The sequence below is a fragment of the Watersipora subatra genome, chromosome 2 (genome assembly GCF_963576615.1).
Source record: "Watersipora subatra chromosome 2, tzWatSuba1.1, whole genome shotgun sequence".
NCBI lineage: Eukaryota > Metazoa > Bryozoa > Gymnolaemata > Cheilostomatida > Watersiporidae > Watersipora > Watersipora subatra.
Window position 1 is genome coordinate 10,349,160 of NC_088709.1, and position 27,169 is coordinate 10,376,328.

The 27,169-nt window shown below is 35.9% G+C and overlaps 1 protein-coding gene across 4 annotated transcripts in view; it reads right to left on the minus strand.

Annotated features, from left to right (window-relative positions):
* Positions 1–27,169, minus strand: part of LOC137388803 (anion exchange protein 2-like) — a 71,408-nt gene that overhangs the window by 25,323 nt on the left and 18,916 nt on the right. For 3 of the 4 annotated variants that reach the window (XM_068075251.1, XM_068075250.1, XM_068075252.1), the window contains 9 exons: positions 19,763–19,888; positions 18,361–18,456; positions 17,597–17,698; positions 15,449–15,548; positions 13,448–13,623; positions 7,997–8,124; positions 3,623–3,815; positions 1,673–1,883; positions 1,407–1,527 (listed from right to left, as the gene is read on the minus strand). In XM_068075251.1, coding sequence (XP_067931352.1) covers positions 1,407–1,527; positions 1,673–1,883; positions 3,623–3,815; positions 7,997–8,124; positions 13,448–13,623; positions 15,449–15,548; positions 17,597–17,698; positions 18,361–18,456; positions 19,763–19,888 — 1,253 coding nt within the window. Of the gene's footprint in view, positions 1–1,406; positions 1,528–1,672; positions 1,884–3,622; positions 3,816–7,996; positions 8,125–13,447; positions 13,624–15,448; positions 15,549–17,596; positions 17,699–18,360; positions 18,457–19,762; positions 19,889–27,169 lie in introns of those variants that run through there. The other variant, XM_068075253.1, reaches the window with a different exon arrangement.

Here is a 27,169-nt window from a genome sequence, read left to right on the forward strand (position 1 = left end):
AGTAGGTGTCGGGTTTAAGTTAACACCTTCATCACGAATATACCCAACCCATTCTTTTAATGTTCACGTAGGAACAATTATAGTCAGAGTGCATTAATTGGGTAGTTTATAATAATAAAAAAACAATATTTACTATAATAAGAGCTGTGTCCATGCGTTCGTCCAAAGTCATAAGTGGAGGTTGAAAAAAATGTTTCATCGTACTGGATTCGAACTCATGACCCTAACCCCAACATGCTACCATCTGCAGTAATTAATTGCCTTCCATTGTTTTAGAATAACTATGCAGCTACTTATTCTCTGCACTTCATCTACACACCTGATGATCTCTCATGGCGCACTAAACTGCCAGGGTAATAGTAATGACAATAATAAGGCATCTACTAAGATTCTGATTGTTGGAAATATTTTTAAAGAAATAAAAAAAAATCTAATTAAGATAGCGTAACAATCTGCTTAGATTTTCATGTACTTGTTTCTTATCGCTGCTTGTACTGGCATAATTGCGCATTTGGAGCAAAACGAATAGTCGGCAAGGTGACATTCACGTTACTTTCTATTGCTTTCTGAAAAAGCAATAGCAGAAGCTTTTCAAGTTGTGAAAATATCATGAAGAACCAACAATTATTAGACATCATAGTATGATACGCATAGGGGCAGTAAAAATGACCAACCCTTTAAGATTTGAAGCGGTATTACCTCATTACCTACCACAAGCTGTGTAGTGTGGCTCGGCGCAATGTTTACGTATGGCCAAAGGTCGCGTGGAGCGACTATAGTAAGCTACGTTATAACAAGTTTTTGATTAGTGAGTAGTTAATTATTTAGACTATAGTATTTGTACTTGAATGAAAAGAAACAATTATCTTTCGCATTGAGCCAATAGCAAATATGTTTACAACCCACACTGAACTTAGTTTTGCTGTGCAAAAACTTAATTTTTTATCGAAATTTATTTTTCGCAATGAACAGCTGTGTTAGACAAATTACAGCTACGGACGAAGGTTTCACAAATTGTACGCCGATGGACTTCTGATGACCATCTATTGAGCAATAGTACTTGTGAGAATGATTATTTTTATTTTTAATTATTATTAGCAATAATAATGTCATAAGCTATAATAATATTAATAACTCGTCCGACTTGGAATTTGCTCATGGTCGGTAGCGACAATGGCCGAAAAAGTGCCCGAGCTCATTCTGCAATCAGCTCGTCAGCCGTTGTAAAATTTTATACTGATTAATTCTGTACCAATATACTTTTCGTAGACCCCGTGGTTCAAAAGTTACACCAATTTATATGCGCCCTTGTCAAATATTAGGTTTTACCGAATATTCAACTATATCCTGCGAAAAAATAAATTTGACATCAACAGAGTTCAGAAAAACTCGACTATGATACAGACCGTTGGTATATTGAGGAAGACGTGATCTGTTGCATCACCATCTTTTTTTGACTTCTTTGCAGGAGTGCTGACAGTGCTGACACTCCGACCCGCAGAAAAAAAGTGTGAGTACTTTGAGTGCCTGTCAAAAGACAAAATCAAACTGTCTGTTTATGTCTATTCACGGGTAAGAAATGAAGAGGCTATCGCAAAGGATCTGCAGCAAAAACTGAATTGTTTCAATGAGTAATTAGTAATGGCTAAGATCCTGATAACTAAACAGCTACCTCGACATAGACTCCAATCCCGTCAAGTTACCATAACTTTTAGACCTCGGCACCTTAGCTTTGCCTGACAGGTGACTATGTCTAAGCACGAGTGCTTCCATGACATAGCCCTTTTGATCTTCAGGTAAATGTCCGCGACACACCAGCTGATCCACAACCGCCTGCATCATGTTGATGTAGTCACTTACGTCTACGTTCACGAGGACTGCCCCTGAAAACATACAAGCAGTGACTAACACTGTTTTTACACACGTAACAATCCATCTATATGAATCTCGGTGTTTGTTTTTTTGTTAAACCCTGTGTCCAGTTACAGCAATTAAAATCTAGTCATGAAAAATCAAATGTCACTGGATTTGATCTCAGGACCTCCAGATCTAAAGACTGCGAACATAGCCATTAAGCTACACCATATACAATGGATTCATTGCCCAAATAATCATTATATTGGTTAAGATACTCATGCTTAAAGCGCTTGCTTGGGGTTAATAACTAGCACTGTTGATTGTTGTGAGTAACAATTGTTAAGCTGGTCCAAAATGTGTGTATTGTCTTAGTAAAGATTTTAGTAAAGATCTAGCTTTTCAGGTAAGTTACTCAAACTCAATAGGTACTTATACTATTACCGGTGCCACGCAGGGCATTCATCGGGTATGTTAATATTGCTAACACTGTTGGTTTGGTTTGCTACAACGCTGACGCAGGCTGACTACTCACTCCAATGGTTGGCTAGCATGATTTCTGGTGGTTTTGAAAATACAAAATATTACCTACTGTAATAAATGTAACGTAAGATCTTCAGGTAGGAGTAAGCTGACCCGATGTGAAAAGTGCTGTTGCAATATCGATCTGCTCCGTGGATAGATACACTGGTATGGCTCTAGCTCACTAGCAGCCATCTTGAGACCAGAGCCATTTAAACAAAGGAAGTAACTAAACAGAAATTAAATTTGGTTTTTATTATGCTTGTTTGTGACAATAAAATCACAGCTGTAATAAGTCCTTTATTTTGATTGCCAACCAAAACAAATTCTGACAAGAAAATCTCATTTTAAACTGTGCTGCTCTGAGACGCAATGGATGCTGACTTTTGCTGAGCAAATTCAAACATCTACCAGTCCTAACAACAACAACAACAACATACAGCTAAGAAGCTAGCTACAGTAGATCAAGCAAAACCTAACGGTAGAATGGCTCTCTCATTATTTGTTATATTTATCTAGTTACTTGATACTGAAGTTGGCACTACTCTACAGATTAGTATAGCAAGGAGTTTTATTACTTACGTTCGTTCAACGCAAATAAAACGTTAGAGATTGTACGAGAGTAGATTTTACTTTATACTTATCTTGTAGAAGATTTTGCTTTAAATAAGATGCATTTTACAGTAAAACGATATCTACTTTTATTCTCGAGATATTGCTTAAATACTAGCGGTATATCGGTTTTTCAAAAAGTTCGTTTTATTAATTCAAGGCAGAATTTATTTATTATATAGAATATACTTAATTCAGGCAGAATATTCATTCGGTAAGATTTTAATGCGGTAGTGAAAGAGTTAAGGCATATGCTTGACATAGCTTGGCATATGCTCCCTAAGGCATAACCACTAAACTCCGCAAGTTGATGTTGGCTCAAAACCCTTCTGGGTTGCTCGCGCCTCATTATCAAATTCGGGTGGGGAAAAATTCACTTTTCAAATTACTAAAAATGATAAGTCAGCCATTATCATTCTTTCCTGGTATAATAAAAATGTGGAGAATCATTACAAATAACTTTGATCATAAATTTCAATACCCACTCACTATATGATATTATTGAAAATGGTGATTTCAAAAGTGGTGAAAAGCCGTAAAAAGTATATATGAGAGCCAGTAACAGATTATCATGACATAAATTACCAAACACAAACAAACATGAAAAGAAATTAAAGACAATGAAGTTGCTAACCATTAGCGAGTAAACGCCTCAGCTCTATGAGACTGTGAAAAGAGAGAGAAGCGACGTGCGGACGTCCCCATCTATCAGAAGTTTCCAGGACATCTTCTTCAAATTTGATCCAGCGAGCTTTCTCCTTCCACTCCATCAGATCAGTCAACTCGTCATGTTGTCTGGTGACCAGTTCATCCAGCTCCACAAACAACTGTTGACATGACACAACAATAACAGGCTTGTTGAGCAACTTGATATACAGAACCAACATTCCGAGTTTGTAGAACAACAAAACACAAGACATAACTTGGTGTTTTCATCTCATGCTGGTATTCTTCGTTTTTTCGTGATGTCATTTTATTGTTGTCGGCCATCTTTATAGACAATTTTATCGTTAAAAACACGAAAATTTTGCAATGAATTTGTGAAAATGATGCTTTTGTTTGCAATTTTTTTATTATAGTATCAAAACAACACATAAAAGTACTATTAAATAAAAGAATAACGATCGTTTTCTACAAATATGGCGGCTTTTTCGTGAATGAGCGCATGTGCAAACGGCTTGATGACGTAAAAAAAACGATGGATTGTTAAGCAGTCTGGCCAAAATATTTGATCAAATAAGTGCATCACTTATAGATGAAATATTAGCTCTTTTCTATAATAAGAGCGGTATTTGCCTCTCCAAAGCCAGAGCTGGAGGTTAGAATAAGAGATTGCTCTGTACGAGACCCAAACTCGTGCCATTCAGCTTAGTAGCCTGAATCTAACACCCGCACCAATCGACCGTCTCTAGGTATAATCTGAATAATTGTGCAGATATTTATACTCTGTGCTTTATTGGCACACATGACGATTTCTCACGGCGCATTAGACTACCAGAGTGCTAGTAAATATTACCAACTATTTTATGGTAACACTACAAAGATGATGGAGCGCATAAAGCAGAGAGGAATTACTGATATCCAGTAGGAGTGATTGATGCAGAATGTAAGAGGCAGTGGGTGATGAAACAAAGCTAACTGATCAAAGACAGTTTTAACGGTGTCAAAACTTGGAGTTACCTTACCTCTTTTACAAACAAACTACAGGCTGTAAAAGACAAACTACAAATGGCCAATCAATTCGGGGATTACAAGCCTCATCTACGAATAGAGAGTGAATTGAATTTAAGAATGTGATGATCGTAGTCAACCATCTCTGTTGGCATTTTAACGAAATTAAATTGAGCATTTTGTATACTTGCTACCAGAATAATGCTATTTGGATGACACCAACGAGTGGAGAGTCAGGATCATAGCAAACACAACATAATTACTAAACCCAAAAACATGTTACAATGACTGAAATTCTGGTTGCTTAATGGCAAGCATTCTACATTAAACCTTCATAAACATGTGTTTTATTCTGATGGTATACTTCTGATGGCATAACCTTCATCATCTTCTACATGTGTTTTATTCTGATGGTATACTTCTGATGGCATAACCTTCATCATCTTCAACATGTGTTTTATTCTGATGGTATACTTCTGATGGCATAACCTTCATCATCTTCTACATGTGTTTTATTCTGATGGTATACTTCTGATGGCATAACCTTCATCATCTTCAACATGTGTTTTATTCTGATGGTATACTTCTGATGGCATAACCTTCATCATCTTCAACATGTGTTTTATTCTGATGGTATACTTCTGATGGCATAACCTTCATCATCTTCTACATGTGTTTTATTCTGATGGTATACTTCTGATGGCATAACCTTTAGCATAACCTTTACCTTATTCTGATGGTACATGTATACTCTATTACCATCCTCTTTGCACAGCTAGCATATTTACATATACACACAAAGCTTCTTGCTGTGACTGAAAATGTTTGTGATATTTACTTCCAGTAACCTCTTAAGGTAAAATAGATAAAATCTCTTGCCTGGAATGTTGGTTCTTACTAGAGTATAGAAATTCGCTAAACAAAATTCATGGCCTGCTCTCAGAACAACTTTTTGAATTTCAAGTTTAACAGATTTCGCATAAGTTAGATGAGAAGCAAACAAAGAGTTGCCTGCTCTATTTTAAAGTTGAAATGAAAAAAGAGACAACTCCTAATTGCACACGCAAGAAACAACAACTACTATAAGGCGTGTGTGTTGCCTCTCTATGCTCCATTATGTTCAAAAACATTTAAGAAAATTCAAAACTACCCTGTGCCTTTGTATATATGTGAGAGCAATCTCTTGAAAATTGAGTATGATGTCTTCTTAGCTTACTACAAGCAGACACTGTGTGTGTTTTTAAGAGTATTATTGTACCAGCAATGGCTCTATGATCTTGGCCGGGTATGCCTGAGCCCAAGGGCAAAGAAACCTCGATGACTGGAGACATATCTAGTTGTAGAGAGCAATATAAGGTTGGATGCCATTCTTGTCACCATCGGTGGCCCTTTTTGAGAATTGAGTCCCTACATATTACATGCAGGTCTGGGTCTGGCGTTCCAGACCACAGACCACCATACAGACTACACTCCTGCAGTACATTCAGGATGAGACTACACTACTGCAGTACATCCAGGGTAAGACTACACTACTGCAGTACATCCAGGGTGAGACCTGGAGTGAGACCAGGGTGAGACTACACTACTGCAGTACATCCAGGGTGAGACCTGGAGTGAGACCAGGGTGAGACTACACTACTGAAGTACATCCAGGATGAGACCTGGAGTGAGACCAGGGTGAGACTACACTACTGAAGTACATCCAGGGTGAGACCTGGAGTGAGACCAGAGTGATACTACACTACTGAAGTACATCCAGGGTGAGACCACAGTAAGTTACTCTCACCCTGGATGTACTGCAGCTTGAACAGCAGTACTGTCGCCACATGAGAAAAGTTCCCCTCAGGGTTGTGTAGGGCTGTAGCATTTCACACAAACTCTTGCAAATGGTGCTTGTGGTCAGTATATGTTCAAGAACTAAACAAACTTCTGGTCATAAAACCTTAGACTCTTTCTAGTTTACCGTACGTTTCTGCATATAAGCGGATCCTACAAAAGTAACACAACCAGCCCAGAAGTCAGGAAACTTATAAAAATTCGCATACAAGCTGACCTATAAATCGTAACACGTCGCATGTACCTATCAAAGCAAAAGGTTGCGGAAGAAGTTGGTAAATATTTTTGGCTTTTGCAGACTTGGTACAAAACGTTTCTGATTGGTGAGTAGTTGTATAATTAGCCTATCGTGTCTCCGCTTAATCGAAAGGAAGCAATCATCTGTTTGTGTTGAGCCATTGGAGAACATGCTTGCATCTCACGTTGACTTTACCTTTGTTTTGCAAAAACACTTTTTCATAGCTATTTCTTCCTCGTGATGATCCGACGTATTACAGCTACGCAGATTTCACAAATTGCAGATCAATGAACTTCTGATGATTATCCATTGGGTAATAGTGACAGTATTTATTTTATAAAAGTAATAATGCCGTAAGCTATAGTAATAGTGGTTACTCGTCTGACTCCGGAAAATGCTAACTTCTCAACTACGGTAATATGAAGAGGACCAAAAAGTGTCCAAACTCATTCTGCAACACATTAGTGGCCTTTTTATGGCATTACAAGATGTAAAATTTTATGCCAATTCATTTGGTCAAATGCGATGAAAACTCGCATGCGCCAATGTCAAATATTTGGTTTTGTTGAATATTTAATTGCCTCGATGAAAAAACTTTACTTGTAGCAAAAGAGTTAATAATAGTGGTAACCATTATTGCTATATTTTACTTTTAAAAATAACGGTAAGAAATGTTGCAAAATCCTTGAAGTTCATCCTCATTTATAAACGCCCTAAAGAGATCTTTTCAGACCAACCAGCCACGGACTGTTATTACCATCATAGTGTACTGATGTCAAACAATAGCTGCTTTGCGTAGGTGGGCACGCTCTTACTGTGAGAACAAAATTTCGAGAAAAAAAGGCTAAATGAACTGGTTCCGCCGCAATTTTTTCTCAATGAGTTTTCACATGCAGTGTTTCTTAGAGTGCAAGCCATCGCTACTGTATAAAACAAACTATAAGTAAAAGGCTACCAGCCGCATGCTTAGCATGGTTCGAGTTGTAGACTGTTGAAAATAAGTTAGCATGTCATTTCGTTTGCTTTCAGAGTTAAACGAGTATAAGCCAAAGTATGAGCCAAGCCAAAGTTTGGTGAGTTTTTTGTGGTCGAGAATTGGCTTATATGCTGAAATTTATGGTACTTTTTACACGCACAATGCTTATTTTATACATACTTGAATCTGCAACTTTTAACACATTTTATTCACAGAGCCTGCACAAACTATACGCACATAACTTCACGTACATACATACGTGAACATGCAACTCTACCTCAATTTACCTCATGTGGTGTAAGATCACAGGGCGTTTTGGAGAGCTGAGTGTCAGTGGGCACCACTGGAAATGTTGACATACTCCTCTTGTCGATCTTATGTTTCCGTAAGCCCGGGAGCTTCTCAAATCTATGTGCTACAACAAGAGTGCATCTGTGTCAGTCTTTGCAAGCAGTACTCTCGAAAATGCATGTTTAAATGTTATTAGGAAGTAAAAATGAACTCATGGACTGAAGAAAAGACTGAAGGTTTGAAGCGATGGATTCAAAATGCAACACCGTATTTTGTTTGGTAGACATTCTGAGGTTTCAAGCTAGGTCAAGGTCCTTCAAGCTTGCTGGAAAGTTGAATCCTTAAAAAGCAAAGCCATGCCAACTAAAAAATTATCCACTTCGAAAAGATTCCCGAGAGCTGCATTTCATAAACAGGCTCTACAATAATAAAAAAGTCTCACCATAGAGAGACTGATTTTGTCAAAAGACACTGTTTAAAATAGCCGAAAACTATTTTATCCTTTTAAAAAACTACAGTGGAACCTTGGTTCTCGAACGCTTCGGTTCTCGACCAATTCGGCTTTTGACGAAAGATTTTGAAATTTGTTCACCGCGGCTCGAACATAAATTTGGTTCTCGACCAAACCGGAGCATGCGCATTAGAACTGGAACAGCTCTGAAAACAGCATGGAAACATTCTTTAACAAACGGAGAAGCAATTCACGCTTCATATATTCTTTTCAGAAAGGAAGGAACCATCTGGGACGACGTCTCCTCAACCGAAGAGATTTGCTAGGAAGACAACCCCTCCAGTCGAGTTACCCTAAATTGTTTTGGAGAAGGATTCTCCTCCAAAGAAGTGAAGTGAACGTGCCATTGCTGTTTATATTTTCTTCCGCATACGATTTTTGATGTAACTGATCTGTTGTATTTTTCGCTGTTTCATTATCAATTTTTGCAATTTTCGGTATTGTATTTTAATCTAGAATGTTTTCGACGTTTTAAGAGCAAAACATACGAAATGTTTACTTTTTGTTTTCTGTTTTCAACATCATAAATAGAAAATTTTTTATTTTAAATAAACCCAATCTATGTCTACCCGTTTTTATTTATAGTATGTAGTATACAGTACATACAGTTTATGGTGTAAAATGTTTAAAAATACTTTCCCGAAGTTTTTATCACAGCTTGGAACGGATTAAAATTTACATACATCAATTCTAATGGGAATTCTAATTAGGAATTCTAATTCCTAATGGGAATAATTGTTTCAGATCTCAAACAACTGTTTTTGAACAACAAAAAATTGGCATTCTAAGAAGGTGGTTAAATAGCCAAAGCTGGCTGTAATCAATCGTGTATGTCTTTTCAATACATGGAATCGCAGGTCAAGTAGATAAGTTTCACTTTAGCTGTAGTAATCTTGTTTCACTAAATTTATGAGTATTTAATTAAACTCCTTGTGGTTACTTTGTATATGTAATATATTTTTTATAATCAGTTTTATTACTTATAGCTAGATCTTTATTTCAATTTAGCTTTTATTGTTAATATTTTTACATAACTATAAATATTATATTTTATCCATGAATTAAATGTTACATAATAGTCACAACAAATCTAACTGAATGCAGTTGTTTTTGACAGTGCAGAATACAGCAGTTCAACAACAGACAATGAAGTTGAGCAATCAGTGAACAATGCACAATTTATTTTACAAACGTAACAATAATATAGTTTTCGATTTCTAAAATGAAGGTTTTAGAACAGTTTTTCTATGACTATTTTAAGAAGCCACGTTTCAACAGGTCTGGAACCCTTGCGATGCGAAACTGTTTCAAAGGAACAATGACGGTCCTAAATTGAAAAACTTCAGGGATTCATACTAGAGCTGCCCTATAAAATGTGAGCTTATCTTTTATCTAACCAAAATGTCAGGTCACAATGCAATGAAAGGAGAGAAAAAGGAGAGAAAAACTAGCAAAAAGAAGTGAGAGCTGTGAAACAGAGTCTAAGAATAAATTGATGGCATCTGCTGAATTGCTATAATGCTCTGGCAAATCAAAGGTAATGCCAGAAATCAGCAAATAGAAATGTACTATTGATAAGATCACTATTGATTCATGAAAACGCTACCATTTTTTATATCGCCAATATTCCTTTTCACCTTTTAGGCTATGGCAAAAAGAAACTCTACCCCATCAAACAAAGACTGTGGTCTTGTCAATGACACTTGTCCATGCAAAAATCAGAAAAAACTCAAGTTGGCCAATAAAATTAAGACAAGATCAGAAGTCAACTAATCAGATTTAGAAAAAATAGTGACTATGATTGACATTTCTAAATGACCTAAACCAGCCACCCGTCGATTGATAGATGCTAAGAGTTAAGGCAGCCTCGCAGAAGACTGGAAGTTATTTAAAGGAGAATTATAAATAGCAGAAATATGCAGCGATAACACATGAATCATGGTTTAAAAAATGATGGTGTAAAGGTGTGGATTGTGACTGGTTTTGAACACCTTCCATGTGATTAACTGTGTGGCTAATCACAATTATAGACACAGTATATGTACAGCTAAGCTGACTTATGAGATGCCTTCTGCATATAAATTTTTCAACTCATGACGCAAATTTTAACAACACCAGTCTGATTTTCTTGAAACATAGTTTTTTAATAAGTAAAAGTTAATTGGCAGATAAAAATTAAAAATGAAATGTATTAAAATAAAATATATAAATTGAGTAAATTTAAATTAGATCTAGTGTACGTTGGAGTAAACTGTGTCTTGCGTTTTTACCAATCACTCTACTACCTAACCTACCACTTGCTGAGAGTAAAATTTCATTGACCCCTGCTCTAAGGTAAGAAAACAATAAAACTACTCGTTACTGATTATCATTTTATTAATGTTCTCATATAATTTAGTTTTTATGTAATGCATTTGTTCTAATGTTATAAACAATTGCTTTTTCATCATGGTGTTTGAGCTGTTCAATGAATCAAACAAAATACTATGTGTTCTCAAAGAAATATTTGCTCCAACATCTGCTGGCTTCAACATGCTGTTAAAATATCGAAAAGATTAACTTTACATGTTGCTGTGTCACTGTACGGACTCTTGGCGGTGTGCCAAGAAAACCCATAATTTTGCATCAATATCAGGCAACTTTTAAGGCTAAACTTTACACCTACTTTTTATTTGTTAAGACTACATTTTACTCAATGGCTAGTGTCAATAAGATCATAACATTAAAAACAATTCCTCCCACCACGATGTTTCTTGACACTGACCAACACACCGAGATTCCTTTGACCGGGTTTTAAACTCAAGCTTTGGGTATAAAAGCTGCATATTTTATCCAGTAATTCATGTTGGCCCAATGATATAATGGAGCAGGTGAAGGCAACTCCGAACATAGCTGCTGATCAGATTAATAAAAACATGATAGCTAGCCAGTCACTGGGAATAAGGTGTTTATACAAGGCTAATCTAATACTAGAACAACCTTATATGTAAACAAGCACATCTCCAACTGAGCAGACGGCTATGGTGAGTGTCAGCGATAAAAACAATTTGTAGCAAGTAAATCACCAATTACAGACTAAATATTATATCTATAGTTTTCGTTTAGTGCTAATAACATCTTGACATTTTTGCAAGTTTCTCACTTGCTACTGTTATCGCAGGAATAGCTTTGTTAGCAAGCGTTTCAGCTTATTTATAATGATGAGTTAAACGGAAACAGCCTTGCCATGCACTGACACTTATTAAACTGACTGTTTACCATGACAATTTATTGATCAACAGTAAACTAATTACAAATTACCATAATTTATAAAACCATAAAACTGATTATTTATAAAACCCTTACTCAAAAATTATAAGTAAACTTAAAGCAAACCGGGACTTGGCCAGGTGGCTTGGCAAGCGAAATCCTGGAAACTTTTAAAAACAACTCCAGTAAAATCAAGAAAGATTTTAATTTAGATTATAAAATGAGTATTGCAGCAGTCAAGTAGATGAAGGTGTTAGCGAATAAAGGCAGGCAGCATCCCAAGCCTACCAGCTGACTTTGTCATACCAACCGTTTAGTATCTCCTGCTCAATCTCGAAAACCTTCCTGCATTGTCATAACAAAACAGAATGAACAAACAGGTGATAATAGCAAAAGATTTCCCAGGGTGCATTTTTAGAATACACAAGGAGCTGTAATAGTCTTATAAAATGACTTTTACTAAAATACAACATAACATAATATCGCTGGCACTTGGTACAGATCTTCTGCTGATTAATTATGTAAAGCATGCTCATTATTCTAAAAGTATCCAACTGTGCAAAAACAACCGCTGAAAACTAGTGTTGTTTGCTTGATTTTGGTCTTGCATGTGTATGGTTTGACATAGATACCTTAAAAAAGCTCTCAGCAGTCTACATATTGGTATAAAATGTTCTGATACAACTATTGTAAACTTATGAGTAACATTTTATTGCATTTCACACCATCACAATAGTTTAAAACCATCTCTAATACATGAGAGAGAATGAAACTAAAATGAACATTTTAAATATTGTTAAAAACATATTAGATACATTCTATGCCTACTAATAGAGTTGCCCCGATTTTGATCTGATCAACATCAACACAGCTGAGGAACCTTTTTGCTTTAGTCAGGACGTGATCACAAAGAGTGGTATTTCCCAATTACAGCGATGGGATTTATTGCAGCCAATCACGAACAAGATAACAAAGAAAAAATACAAGAATGCAGTGTAATATTTCTATTTACTAGCATTACAAAAGTAATTTGAGCAGGTGATGTATGAAGTTATCTATCTCTCTCTCTTGATCCTGACGATACACAGCTTGTTTGTTGGGTTGTTCTCGTTTGGTTTGGTTGTTTTGAATGTTATTTGCCTTTCTCTTTTATTATATTTATCTACACATTAACTTTTGAAGTTTGCTCAAATAATTATGATCCTACGGATCATTTGGGCTAGTTCTTGCAAGTAAACTATTACAGGTCGCACTACAAATTAAACAAACACAGTTCTTTCGCAGGTGCTGCTAACGTTGTTGTTGTTGTTTTTGTTGACAAAACAATAAATAAATACAAACAGATAAATATATTAATAGTTTCTATAATAAAATGAACAATTATTTATGCAACACAAAATATCTGAATTAGATTATTTTTCAATAAGAATCGGTATATCGGATCGGTATCTGAATCGACTGGTGAATTCAGAATCGGGGCATTGCTCTACCTACTAATGAGTCAAGTTCAAGAGTTATCTCCCTATGATGCTGCCACCACAGTTAAACTCAGCTAGTCAGCTACATCGGTTCACAATTAACCCTTTTACCGTATCAGCTTGGTCAGCTGTGAATCATCGTAAATCGCAGATTTCATAGTCTTATCGATACAGAACAACAGACATACTGTCAACCGATCAAAACTTACCTGCCAGATCTTCCAAATCGTGTCTATTCAGCAATGCTGCTTCTTCTGGGGAAGTAATTGTTCCCATTTTTTCTGCAGGAAGATCTACCAACTTTACCTCACTGCCACGACAGCGTCGGACTTCCATAGGCTGTCCCTGGTGGTACGAGGAACTCCTGACAGCCAGCGGTGCATTCCTGTGAATATGCTATCAACGATCAGACTGATTTTATTGAAAGGTAGAGACGATGTATAATCTAGTAATCAGGTGATTGCCTGTTTCACATGGCTGCTACAGTGCAAGTCTGTTTCAAGGGCGGCTACAGTGGAAGTCTGTTTCAAGGGCTGTTACAGTAAAAGCCTGTGTCATTTGGCTGCTACAGTGAAAGGCTGCTTCACATGACTGCTACAGTGGAAGGCTGTTTCATTTGGCTGCTACAATGGAAGCCTGTTTCACATGACTGCTACAGTGGAAGCCTGTTTATCTGTTATCTGTTCTCTGCTCGAGTTATCTGTTCAAACTGAGCTCATCGAGTCAAAAAATTAGTCAAATCAGATGTGTGAAGGCAAGATGTTGATTAAAAATAAGTGAAACATCCACACCGATGGTAAGCAGACAACTTGTAATAACAGATATTCGTTTTCAAAACGATTTGTAGATAGAAGAGATTCATTATTCTTATAGTAATTAAGAACACGTTTACTAATTGATTCTTTTGTGTACAGAATAAAGCGGGTACTATTATGGAGTTGTCACCCCTTCAACTAATCTTGAAAAAGAACGGTACAAACACACTAATCAAAGATTCCGTACTCAGGGTGACTCTACTCTAGTTACCGAATGATATACCATATAACACCATGATGTGACAGAGGTCTGGAGTTCATGTTTTATTCTATTAGATTAAACTGATGTATCTCTTGAGTTATAATAACATTTTAAAAGCTTGGAACTCAGTTTACACACGAGTTAAACTAAGTGACTGTCCATGCCATATTTGACGTGAGTAGAAGCAGCGCGTAATAAGATCCCTTGTTGTGACATGAAAATAACTATAAATCAAAGGACACCTTAACAAACTTTTCAAAAGAATATTCTAGAGAACTGCAAGAAGTTAACAGACAAAGAAAAGAATTAAAAATGGCGCACATATCAACAAAAACCTTTGAAAATGAAAAACCATATTAACGTCATAAAAAATAGTTAATCGTAGTCTCACAATAATCTAAGCAAATATACAAAGAATTAGCGAATTATAGATGATAGACTATAATGATTTGTCCTAAATTGATTTTTATGTGAGATCAATTATTATACATGATCAATTATTTCATTCAATTACTATGATGAACTTAGCAGAGTAAAAACAACACTACAAAATTCTTATGAAATTCATTTTGATAGAATCATAATGCTGTTATCAAAGATGAATATCGGTAAAGAGGAATGCGCATATGAGACTAAACAAGGAGTTGCGCCCCCACTCCTGGTCATTACTTTATTATAGACGTAAACGAGGAACTTTAGTGGAAATATTTTGCTTTCATTTTGTGTGAAATGTGAAAAAGCAACTCCAAACAAACAATTTGAATTTAAAGCCGAAAATGGTTTTTCAAAAACTTAGGCTACATTTGTCAATCAAAACTTTTTAAATTTTCACAGAAGCCTGGTAAAACGCATTTAAAACTTGCAGAAACCATTAGAGAGCTTGCATAATTGTGATAGACAAGTTTACCGCTATGTTTGGCAAGATTTAAAACATCAGCGCATGACAGCAAAGCAAAATGCTAGCAAAGATAATTTTTAACTAAATGGCTGCAACAATGAAACTGTTAACCGCAAGCTTAATGTAATGCATACATTTGGCGATAAAGAACAGCCATTCTATGGCTTGCAGTGGCAGCATAAATGAGATCGAAAATTTTTTACAGCCTTTTGTGCTGTTGACAGGCAGCGAGTGATGGTTGCTCAAACAAGTCAACGAGATGTTCAAGTGCAGAAGACGATATGTCAATACTCACATAGCGGGCTGGCCATCATCTATAGACTTGCTCCGATTTCGCTTTATCGAGGGTTGTAGTAAGCCCTCTCCAGGCATGCGGAAATTCTCAGACGATTCCGCTACAGATAACATTGCCAAGTTCAATGTACCTGGACAATGTCAACATTGACAACTCCCCATCGTGAGCACTGAGTATATTTATACTCGCCTGACACACGCGTGTATTAAAAATGTAGTTGCGTCACAAATCACATGAGAGATCAGCAACGATGCAAAAGTTAAGTGGGATACTAATAATGTAAATATTAGTGCGTGTATGTCAACTAGTTTTAAACTGAGACAAACCAGCTGAAGGTCTCAAACCTTATGAATGAAAGAAGTTTGACAGACTGCAGATGGCAGGTTTTCTTGCCTTTTGTGATTCAATGAGTTGACTTGTTCGACGTTCACGTCGTAAATATTCTGTTACTGGTACTTATTAACCTCATAAATGGATGCTGATAATAAATAGACGAACTTAAACAAAAAATTTTGTAGATTTTATCAGAAAATATTGGTATTTTCCTATTATTTGTGATTTTCTTTATGCTCGAGGTGATCTGACTGCCAGGATGTTTCAAGATTAAAATCAACAAAAGTTGATCGCCGTGGAAACACTCAGCAAAAAATGTGTTGAAATGACGTGAGTAGTTGCTCGGCTGCCTGTTTCTCTCCTTTAAGATATCAGCTATTGTGTTCAATTTCCAGCGTTACGCGTCTCAATTTGTCAATCTCTTTATTGAAGTGCAACTATAGACGTCATAATCGCACTTTCGTTTGAATCTGAGCATTTTAACCACGATGTTTCATGTTTCCTGAGAAGATGTTTCCAAAGAGCGCTATAGTAGAGCAATTGCTGTGCAATGTCTTATGTTATGGTTGCATATTTACCTATGCGCATGCACAAATACGATGCCGATGGTCGCAAGGTTGTTTCCATGACACAAAGATGGTGCATCGCATGAGTATTTCGCTTTCAAATAGCAAGACTAAATCATGACAAATTGTGTGCGACACGGCTGTTTCTGTGATGGCATTGCAGCGCCATAGGGGAGTGTGTCGCAGCGCCATTGCGAATTACGCTAGTAATTAATACGCTTGGTAATTATGACAAAAACTGTTTTTTCCTAAATTTAGTGTAAAACAATCTGCATTGAGATTTCATAAAAACAACTAGCAACTAGCCATTCCCATCACAACCAGACATCACATTATGTAGTCAAGAGAATTTCGGCTATATGGTTTTGAATGTAAAAAATTTACTCCTTGATGTAAATCACGTACATCTCAAAGTTAGCTTTTAAAGTTGCCCAAAGGATTTGTCTAGCCGCTGTAAAAACCACTGACAATTACAGATCAAGCTATTACAACCACTGATACCAACATATAAAAAGTCGAGGCGTAAATCTGAGCCTTTTTGTGATGCAGTTTAACTGTAGTTAACTGCATCACACAACTGAACCTAATAACAACTATCTATGTTAGTTCACAGGGTGTTGTGACAATCATATTAAACAAATATACTGTAACCGGTCGGATATGAACTACTCAATAAATAATTCTGATGAATAATATATAATAATAATAATATAATAATAATGAAGCAACAAAAAAGATGAAATCGAAAATAGCCATTAATAATATTGTTATAGCACAGAGTTGTTAAACTAGAGAGTGAAAAAAGGTTGTGTGGCCATGCTGTAATCATAGAGTTAACAAACTTTTAACGCAGACATTTTGCAAAATATTTCTCTAACCAGATGGTAACATAGCAGCAATGATTAAGTCAATTACATCATTTAAGATTTTACCCAGGCCACTTATGAAAACTGGAGAATGCGAGTAGACAAAATGTAGTGATCACAAATGGCTTGGCACTTTTCACAAAAGCCTTGCCTGACCCTTCACAACAAAATAAAGGTGATTTCTGAGCATATTTTTCATAGAGTCGACCACATCTCAAGACACTATCAAAGGTCATAGTTCAAGGTTCATAAAGTAGCTACGCATCAAACGAGATGCGTCCTGCTAGAGCAATCTGTCTGCTTACAGACCATAAACTCGGATGCATTTACACGATAAGATAAAAAAGTAAGATACGTAAAAGACGGCAATCAAAATATCTTACCACCAATTGTGAAGGTCACTTGATCATCGGTGGGTATAATATGGGGCTGGGGGACAGGCTGAGAGACAGGGTGAGACAAATCTGAGAGTGTTGTTTCTGAAGCTACAGGAAAGGATGGGGAGGTATTACTAGAGCTTTCTAACAAAAAACGTTGCGATTATCTACCCCTGACTGATTGGTGGAATTGCAGCAGCAAAAATCATATTTCATTGAGTTAATTTGAAAATACTAGCGCAGAAAAAAAAGAACACAGCACCAGAAAAATGCAGAGATTAACAGCTCTTAGCAAGAAATTACAATCGAAAACAGAAAAAATTTGATTCTAATTTCAAAGACATATACATAAGCAACTTGTCTCATATAAAGGTAATACAAGACTATGACATATATACAATAAACAAAACAACAAATTTAAAAGTGCTAATATTACTGTTTTACTTATTTTATTGGGACTAAAGTGTTGAAAGACACAGATAAGACATTGGCGCGTTTACCAAACTCTTTCACCAGCTGTTACGCTATTGTATACAACCAATGAATTTAATTAACAAATGATTTTATATGCCTGAAAAACTAATGAGCTTCCCAAAACAAATTACACCAATAACAGTGTAATGAAAACAGTGGACCCCTGACACAATACAGTGGACTCCTTGACACAAAAATCTTTATGCAAGCAAAACAACAATAGCCAGAACAGAACAATATTTTATGTGACACACTCGCTAAGGACATTTCAGAAAGGAGCCTTCTGCTATACTTACCGTCTCCACCAATGACAAATCTAACCGGAGGTTTATTAGGTGTAGAAGCAAGCTTGCTCGGGGCCGAGTTATTAGCTTTGATAGTGCGCTGTGTGGCTAAAATAAATCACATGCTCTACACAGCAACACAAACCGGGAACAGCACATTTAAGGAGCGACAGCAATCGGTCTGACGAGTGGGTGAACATTGCCTCGAGAGAAGCGCTGCAACTTCATTCTAGAGAAAGCTATCAGCCACAGCAAACACAACTACTATTGTATAATATTGCATTAAATAAATTAACAACACCATTAGTGAGCAAGCATGCCAAGCGATAAATGAGCATCCATCTAATCGAGTGAGTCACAGCTCTCCTGTCATCTAAACCAGTTCACAAGTATTAATTAAGAAATTCACTGCACGAGTCGAGTAACTCAATCTTATGATCTAGTCTAAAGGTGATTCAACACTCTCACTAGTCCACAAGCATATAGCACAACACAATCTATAAATTGAAGGGTTTCTCGTTTGTCCAGTTAATAGCGATTGGCGATAAAACATGCACGCTTGCAGTCCAGTGCCCTGTGAGAGATCATGATTTGTAATTATTATACGTACAATTATTCAAAAGCGTGGCAAAGTGGCTGCATGGTTTAGTGGTAGGGTCTGGGTGGTGCTGGTTCGATTCTTGTGAGGTGCAATCTTTTTTTTAACTCTCTAACTGGTTTCGGACAGACACAGCTCTTATTATAGTAAAAAATAAAATATTAGCTTAAGTTACTAGCTTAAGTTACTCAGATTCATCGGGTAAAGAAACTTAGTCAATGGAAACTACGTATATTACCTGCTAGTATTTATAAGCTATTTTAAATCTTGAGCAAATTTTTAGCAGATGTAAGAAATGTTTTTCGACAATCCGTTTTAATTACGCCTTGAGCTTTCAAATATTGTAATTATGTATTGACCGGACACACACAGAAATAAAACACTTTCATTAGAAATTAGAATGGTAAATGTTGTGAATGTTGATTAAAAATAAATTTTCTGTGCAAAAAACTTTTATTACCCGTGCAACCCCGGGCATTCAGTACTATATACATATGCATATGTAGCTTTTTGAAGTTATCACCCATTGAAAGAAGATCTATATATACTTGAAACAAATTTGTAGCGACTATCAGCTAAGTAATTTTTATATTAATTGTTATGCTATATACATTATGTATATACTGTGTGAAAGCATCTCAAAACAGTTTCACGAAATTTTTATCTGAGTTTACATTTGATGCAGCAGTTTTTACAATATATCAACAAGCTAAGGTTGGCATGGATGACGCATGCAAAGCAAACCACAATAGATTGCACAACTAGATGGGGAAGATAAATCCCAAAACAGGCAAAAATACAGCTTAAGAAACATACCATCTGATCCTGCCAAAGAAGTGCCATCTACAGAGTCTTGATCTCCCAGAGTAAACTGGACTCGATTCCTGTCAGCTGCTGCCCCTGGTTCACCAGCCAAAACTTCAGAATGTGGTATGCTGCCGTCTGGAAAATAGCACAAACAATCTTTTTCATCTAGTGCTTTTAATTTGTGAAAATTACACTTACAGCGATGTCATAAATTATGAGACCATCTTACATTTTAAGAGACACTTGCTGGTAGCAATGACTTACTGCCAGAATTTTGTCTAATGACAAGTAATATGTGGTAATTAAATACATTAACATGGTTCAGCAAGAGTGCCAAGATGAACAAAGGTGTGAATCATTTGGTGTCTCATAATTTCTGATGGCGCTGTACCTCACCAGTTTCAACTAAAGCTTCAGAATATAGCGGTTTAATTGTTTGGTTGCGACTTTTAAAGTAGACGATTAAAAGATCGTCCCCATTTAAAGAGACATCGTCAATTATAAAAGCGATATAATCGTGTAATGGCGATTTCTCTCACAACTGATGATTTATAATAAGCTTATGCCATGGCCTTCCATGCACACATGAAATAAGCTTTTTAATTATCATAAACACAGAACGAGTTTTGGAAACCGTGAAGCTATAGTTGCAGCGTTTACATCAGTTAAACTGTTTTAAATATTTTGACTATATGCTGAAAATCTCAATCTAAAAATAATCGTATATCAAAGGCAGTAGCTGACAGTCAAAGGCAATAGCTGACAGATAACAGGTGGCTTGATGATGTGCCAAATTGACAGTTTATAAGCAGAATATCTTAATGATACCAACAGACAACTATTTCAAATATGCGTCAAAAAGCATCTTTATTGCGTAACATTGACAAAAATCATATGATTGTATAATCAGGCATTAGCTATTTAAAATAAATCACATTCTAGGACAGAAATAGCCATGAGTATTTGTAGTTAACCACACAGGCTAGCAATCTTCGGCGCTGCCTGAGATCGTATCTATAGAGCCAACGCTCATATGTAAACAACCAGAGGTTGTATGTAAATAGGTGGGTAAAAATAGATGACTGCAACGTGCTTTGCTCAACTCCGGTGCTTTACAGCAATGCTGCTGTCAAAACAATAGCTCGCTCAACATTGAGCCAAGCGGTGAATCGCTAGGCCTGGACTGTAAACACTGGGAATTATTGGTATGAGTTGTAATCACTGAGAGGCTGAGCACTAGGGATGTTAACAGTTGCGATGTGTGTTTCACCACGAGCACTTTTTGTGTAAGCTTGAGCCCTCCGTAATGAAATCATGACATACTAGTTGAAAAAAACTTACATGATGATCACACAAAGGCGAAGAGATTTCTATCAGCTATTACCAAAAAGTTTTCACGTTTATTTCCATTTTATTCAGTATGTTGATAAATAATTTTCGTGAGTTGTGTGCACATGCATTTATCATAAAACTCTCAAACATCTCTGCTCGTTTGGATGTGGGATAATAAAACTGTCTCAAATAAAATTACAGAAGATTTAATCAGCATAACCAGTTTTTCTACAAAAAAGCCTGTATTTTTGGGTGCATTTGCATATGATGGGGACAATAATTTTTTGAAATAGTGAGTAAGTCAGCAGTGAATACTCTTGGGCTTTCATCAACAATTTGGAAAATATCAAACAGAAGATACATTGTTAAGAAGAGGCGATTTTAGCAGAACAGAGGGTAAGAATTACAGTAATTAATGTTTTACCTGATGATTTGTTCAATAATACTTAAAAAATTTTATTTGGAACTATTTTTTATGTGGAATAAACAAGATAATGCTTGAAACCTGAACGAGCTTCTGACGACCACTGAAAGGGACAACAAAAACGAATATGAAACGATTCACCATGTCTTACTCTGTTGTGTTGTAAGTGCAAAATATGTGGAAAGGTGATTACAAGCTCTTAAAAGCTCAAAAACGAACAGAAAATTGCAGCCACACGAGACCGCAGTAGTTTGGATTCCCTTTTCAAAACGGCTCAAATGTGATGTAGTTGTGAGAGATGGTTTCTGTTTACACTTTCTTGCAACCTTATTCGTCGAAATATTTTCACAAATATACTTCACGCATTCGATAAAACTATGCCTATTGTTCTTACGCGTCTGTTTTATTGTCATTGTAATGCTGTCACTTTTAGCAGTGATATCTTATAACTTACCGTAAAAAAGCGTTAAACTTTTTAACCTTACTCCGAAGGAGTACATATCATTGTCTGATAATCATGACGAGCCTGTTGGTCACCTGTGATAATCGAAAAGTGCTGCAAAAATTATTTGCGAAGTATTTGATCACATGTTCAGATTACGACTTGACGATTGAATAATGCCGAAACAAAACTGTAAAGTAGCGAGCATCTATATTTGATACGGGATCTTCGGTAAAACCCGAAGTGTTTGTCATAAACTAGTACTACGATAAATTTTATATTGAGCTTTTTAATGGCCTTGCAATTCACGTGAGAACATACGTGAAAGAAACGATAACCAAATTTCGTGGTTACGTCATCGAAATAAAGAGATTCTAATCTACGGCGGCTTTTCGTTTTTGAGCTTTTAAGAGCTTGTCGCTATATCGATTAAAAAACGCATAGCACTCTGCGCCACACAACGCCACTAAAGCTTGCTCTCATGGCTCTTTTTAGTAAGTTTAGCAATGTGCCAGGCTAATGGCAAGTGGCAGACAACCACATTATCTGCAACTGTTTATAAGCTGTTTTTTAATACCCGTGCAACGCCGGGCATTCGACTAGTATACAATGGGTAAAAACTTTGTAGTTTCAACAAAACTGCTGATAACAGCTCTGACACGGAATAAAGAAAAATCAACGAGAGAGAATCTTCAATCACCAGTTTATGTATTTGCATATAATGATGCAGACAAGTTGTGTAGTACTTATTGTAGGCCTACCCAGAGACAGCTTTACAATACAGTGCACCCTCGAGATACGCTTACCCTGATATACGATTTTATCACCTTACGAAGTCAAACATTGTGATATCTTCACCTCGCTATACAAATTTTATTTCACCATACGATTTTGAGAAAAGTTTCGCCCGAGTTACAATTTGGCGGTCAGTGTGCTCATAACGCACGTCGAAATAAAAAAGACACCGAAACATAGTTTGCCGAAAACATTTTCAGAACGTTTACAAGAGACACGATGATCGACTTCTCTCATGTCAGCATTCTGCGTGGAAAATTCCATGTAAAATACACAAGCGAGAGCAAATATTCATTTGTAGCGTTATTATATCATTTACTATAAACTTTCAAGTCAGCATATGTATATAACTACAAGTATCTACACTTAATTCGTTAGCTATGGAATCTGAGACCGATACAAACGTTACAAAACGAGGGAAAAATGATTTCTATGTCTATGATTTCTAAAATTTCTGTGTCAACAAAGAGGATGTCGTAAATAAGAAGGCACCCGTATTATTAACATTGTCAAGGAATATGATCGCAACCAATCAGCACTTGCAATTATTATTAAAACAAGAACTCCATTAAAACAAGCACAAGAAGGAGCATACGACTGAAGATTTGAAAGAACTAGGTCATGCACGCGATCAGCAATCAAAAGGAGCAAAGGAGCAAGCATTTAGTTAAGGCGAGGAAGTAGAAGATACAGAAAACTCCACATTGGCAGAAATATTTCAAGTGTTTAATTTACTGATGTAGACTGGTACATTAAAACAATGCATGTATAATATATATATTATTTATCTTTGGTGTGGCATGTTTTTCATATTTTATTCATTTTATTTGTTTCCTTTTGATTTTATGTTTTATTTTCTTGTTTAACCAGTCTTTGCAGGTGGGCTTGTTATCTCCTACGTGAATACAATTCATCGTATGTATCTCATATAACTAGCTACTCAAGATAGTTGACGCATTTACATTACTTTCTGAAACTTGTTAAAGCCCATTCCTCTTTGGTATAAATATGTACAAACTTTGTACGTATGGTTACATTGATTCTTGTGCACATTTCATACAAGAAAAACTACTGTAGCACCTTCTCTGGATCCTTTTACAAGCTTTAGCTAGCTAGCAGTTTTCTGCATTGCACCAGCATTTTTTTCTTTTAAACCAGAATAAAAATTGGACAGGACTAGAGAACCTTCTTTAGCCTGCTAAAAATTCTATTTTATTACGTAATAAATTAATCTTCAAGTGTACAGCAACATAATTAGCATTGATACATTTTTGCCTCCTCTCTACTTTATTCGCTACAATATACCAGCTAAAGTCACGTTACTCCAAAGGTATGTACGTCCTGTGTAGTAAATAAAATTTCATTTTTCTTTTTGGTAGCCATTAAATGGTCAAGTGTGTGAGAGGCTGCTTTCGATAACTGCATTGCTCGGCCTTTCTTATTGAATTCTGGTTGAAAAAGGTTTCAACCAGACACGCTAAATTTTATAATGAAAGTGAAGAAAGAAACTTATGAAGGATAAAATTTCGTGATAACAGTTGAAATTCATTAAAATAGTTCAAAATACATACTAAAACATGGTTTTAAGGGTGAGTTTGGCAAGCTAAACTTATTTGAAGTGAATTCAACGTTTATGTTATGCGTACCTTTTGAAGGTAAGACCTTGTTACCGTATGATCTGCATTTGGTACACAGATTACACTTTTACAGTATTGCAGATTATAATCACTAGGTGCACTTAATACAATGCAGCTACTGTAGGTAACTATAGTTACTAAAGTTAACATACTATTTTGTTACTAATTTTCAGTATGTACCACATTTTTATAAAATTTTGGACGATTTTCACCTTCTTATTTTCATTGTATAATTACAATGGTTTCTATACCCGGACATACGATTTTTTCGCCATATGCCAGCCTTGGAACGGATTAACATCGTATCTCGAGAGTGCACTGTATCACTAAAGCTTTGAGATTTCCAAAAATCCAAAGCTGATTAGATATTGCAAATAGATGATTCATGATATATCACAATATTATTATTATGTAAAAGCTTGTAAATCTTTGTTAACTTTTTTGTATAGTTTAACTTTTAAGAAATTGTTTTGTGTTCGTGATAATTAGAAACATTTATTTCATGAATGCCTGTGTGCGTGGAAGGCCATGGAATGAACTTATTATAAAACTAAAAGGCCTGTGCGTTTTAGTTCCAGTATAACTCCCTCTGAAAATCATCAGGTATGAGATAAATCACCATTACGTGATTATATCATTTATATGAGTGGCGATATCTCTTTAAATGGTGGTGATTTTTAAATCGTCTACTTTGAAAATCAGCCCAAACAATTAAATCGCCATATCATGAAGCTCTACAAGTAACCCTACAGAATGCTGAAGATGTCATGCTCCGCTGTTAACAATTTTAGCTGATCCAGTGCTTGGAGCGATGCCTGCTCGGTTTACTGACATCCTTGATCCAAGTGGAAATGTTTTGAATAATCTATGATACGACGTTGCAAGACAACTTTTTAGCTGGTATTCCATTCACTACCAACTGCAATCCAACTGATGCTCTCCGAGACGTCAAACATTTCATATATTGCCATAACATGAGCAGCCAGGTGCAAATGTGTCGCAATACTTTGCAATGTTCAACTCATGAAACTATAGACTAAGACAACCCAGTAATGCTGTTATCTTAAACATAGCAAACCTTAGCATCACTGCAACTTCTAATGTATCATTTTTGATAATAGTATTTTTATGGTAAAAGAAATGTTCTAATATCACGATGATATTCAGCTCAGACGAATTCTTCAGCAGTGTTACGCTATGTTACAGATGCAAGCTACTCATTTGAGAAGGTGCTCTATACTTTGTTGCGGGTCTGATGAGACATGAGAACGTTAGGTTCTAATGCTATGTAGTGAGCCTATGTATAGCACTACATTATTTAAAAACGCTTCTGTCGCTACACACAACTCTATACAATAATCTACACTATAAACGTATGCGATGAATGTTACCTACATGTTACTTACATGTAAGTGCAATGCTGATTATTTACATTTTTACAGCTGGTAGTGAAACGTAAAAAAAAGCATGTCAAAACGACATAAAGTAACGATAACGTAGTAGATTAAAATAATAATAGTAAAATAATAATGTGTCATAAATTGGGGATAACCGGGTAGACCATATAAAATGCTTAGAGACAATTCATTCCTTGTAGAGAAATATTTTGATATCACGTCTACAACTCAGTTTTTACCATTGGCATTTTAATAACATAAGAAAAAGCCTATAACAGTGTATTGGGTATTTGTTCTTCATTTGAGCCAACCAAGTCTTTTTTTCCAAAATGCATGCGAAGTTACGCTGATATTACAGTTTCCTTTTTACGCAAATTGAGATGGTGTTCAAGAGAGAAAACAGCCATGAACTATTGGATACTGATCACAGGTATTATTCTTATTGCAGCTAGTCTATTATTGTTATTCCTGGTCCCATAAATCTTTGGTTACAGTAGCATAACTCTATTATAACAGTAGCATAACTCTATTGTTACAGCAGCATAACTCTATTGTTACAGCAGTATAGCTCTATTGTTACAGCAGCATAACTCTATTGTTACAGCAGCATAACTCAACTCTATTGTTACAGCAGCATAACGCTATTGCTACAGTAGCATAACTCTATGGCTACTGTGGCATAACTCTATGGCTACTGTAGCATAACTCTATTGCTACAGTAGTATAACTCTATGGCTACAGTAGCATAACTCTATTGTTACAGAATTAATTAACTCATCTAGACTGTAATTAAATGGAGAAAAACATTAAATGGTATAATCTCATTAATGTAAATGACAGGATTTTTGTTATGTTGCTAAACCATAAATAAAACACTAAAACCTTTAGAAGGTTGTGCGTACCCTCAAACATTACCCTCATTCGTAAAATTACTAATAATGAGCAATTACTCAAAATATCTCCACATTTCAAGCAAAATAATGGCTGGAAATCTTGTTATGAGATCGTGTAATTTGGTGAAATAGGCCTAAAAATTTCAGAGACTAAGATTTTTGATGCTATTACTGAAATCGGAATGTCCCACAAATATTAGACCTGATCTCGTTATCATGCAGCAACTTTTAAACTCTTGAACTTTTGAACCCAACTCGCTCTTGTAGTATTGCATACCAAAGTACAACCAAAATAGAGTCTTTTTAACTTACCAATGGAGTCGGTACGACTCATGTAAGATGAAGTGAAATCTTATTTCTAGTTATAGACAGATGTGAACTCTATTACCACCAGTCAATGCCGCTCAAAGTGAATTAGACCATGAGACAAAAAAGTAATCGGTGAGCCATATTAGACCATAATAGAAAAAACATTTCTTTAAGTTTTACATGCCTA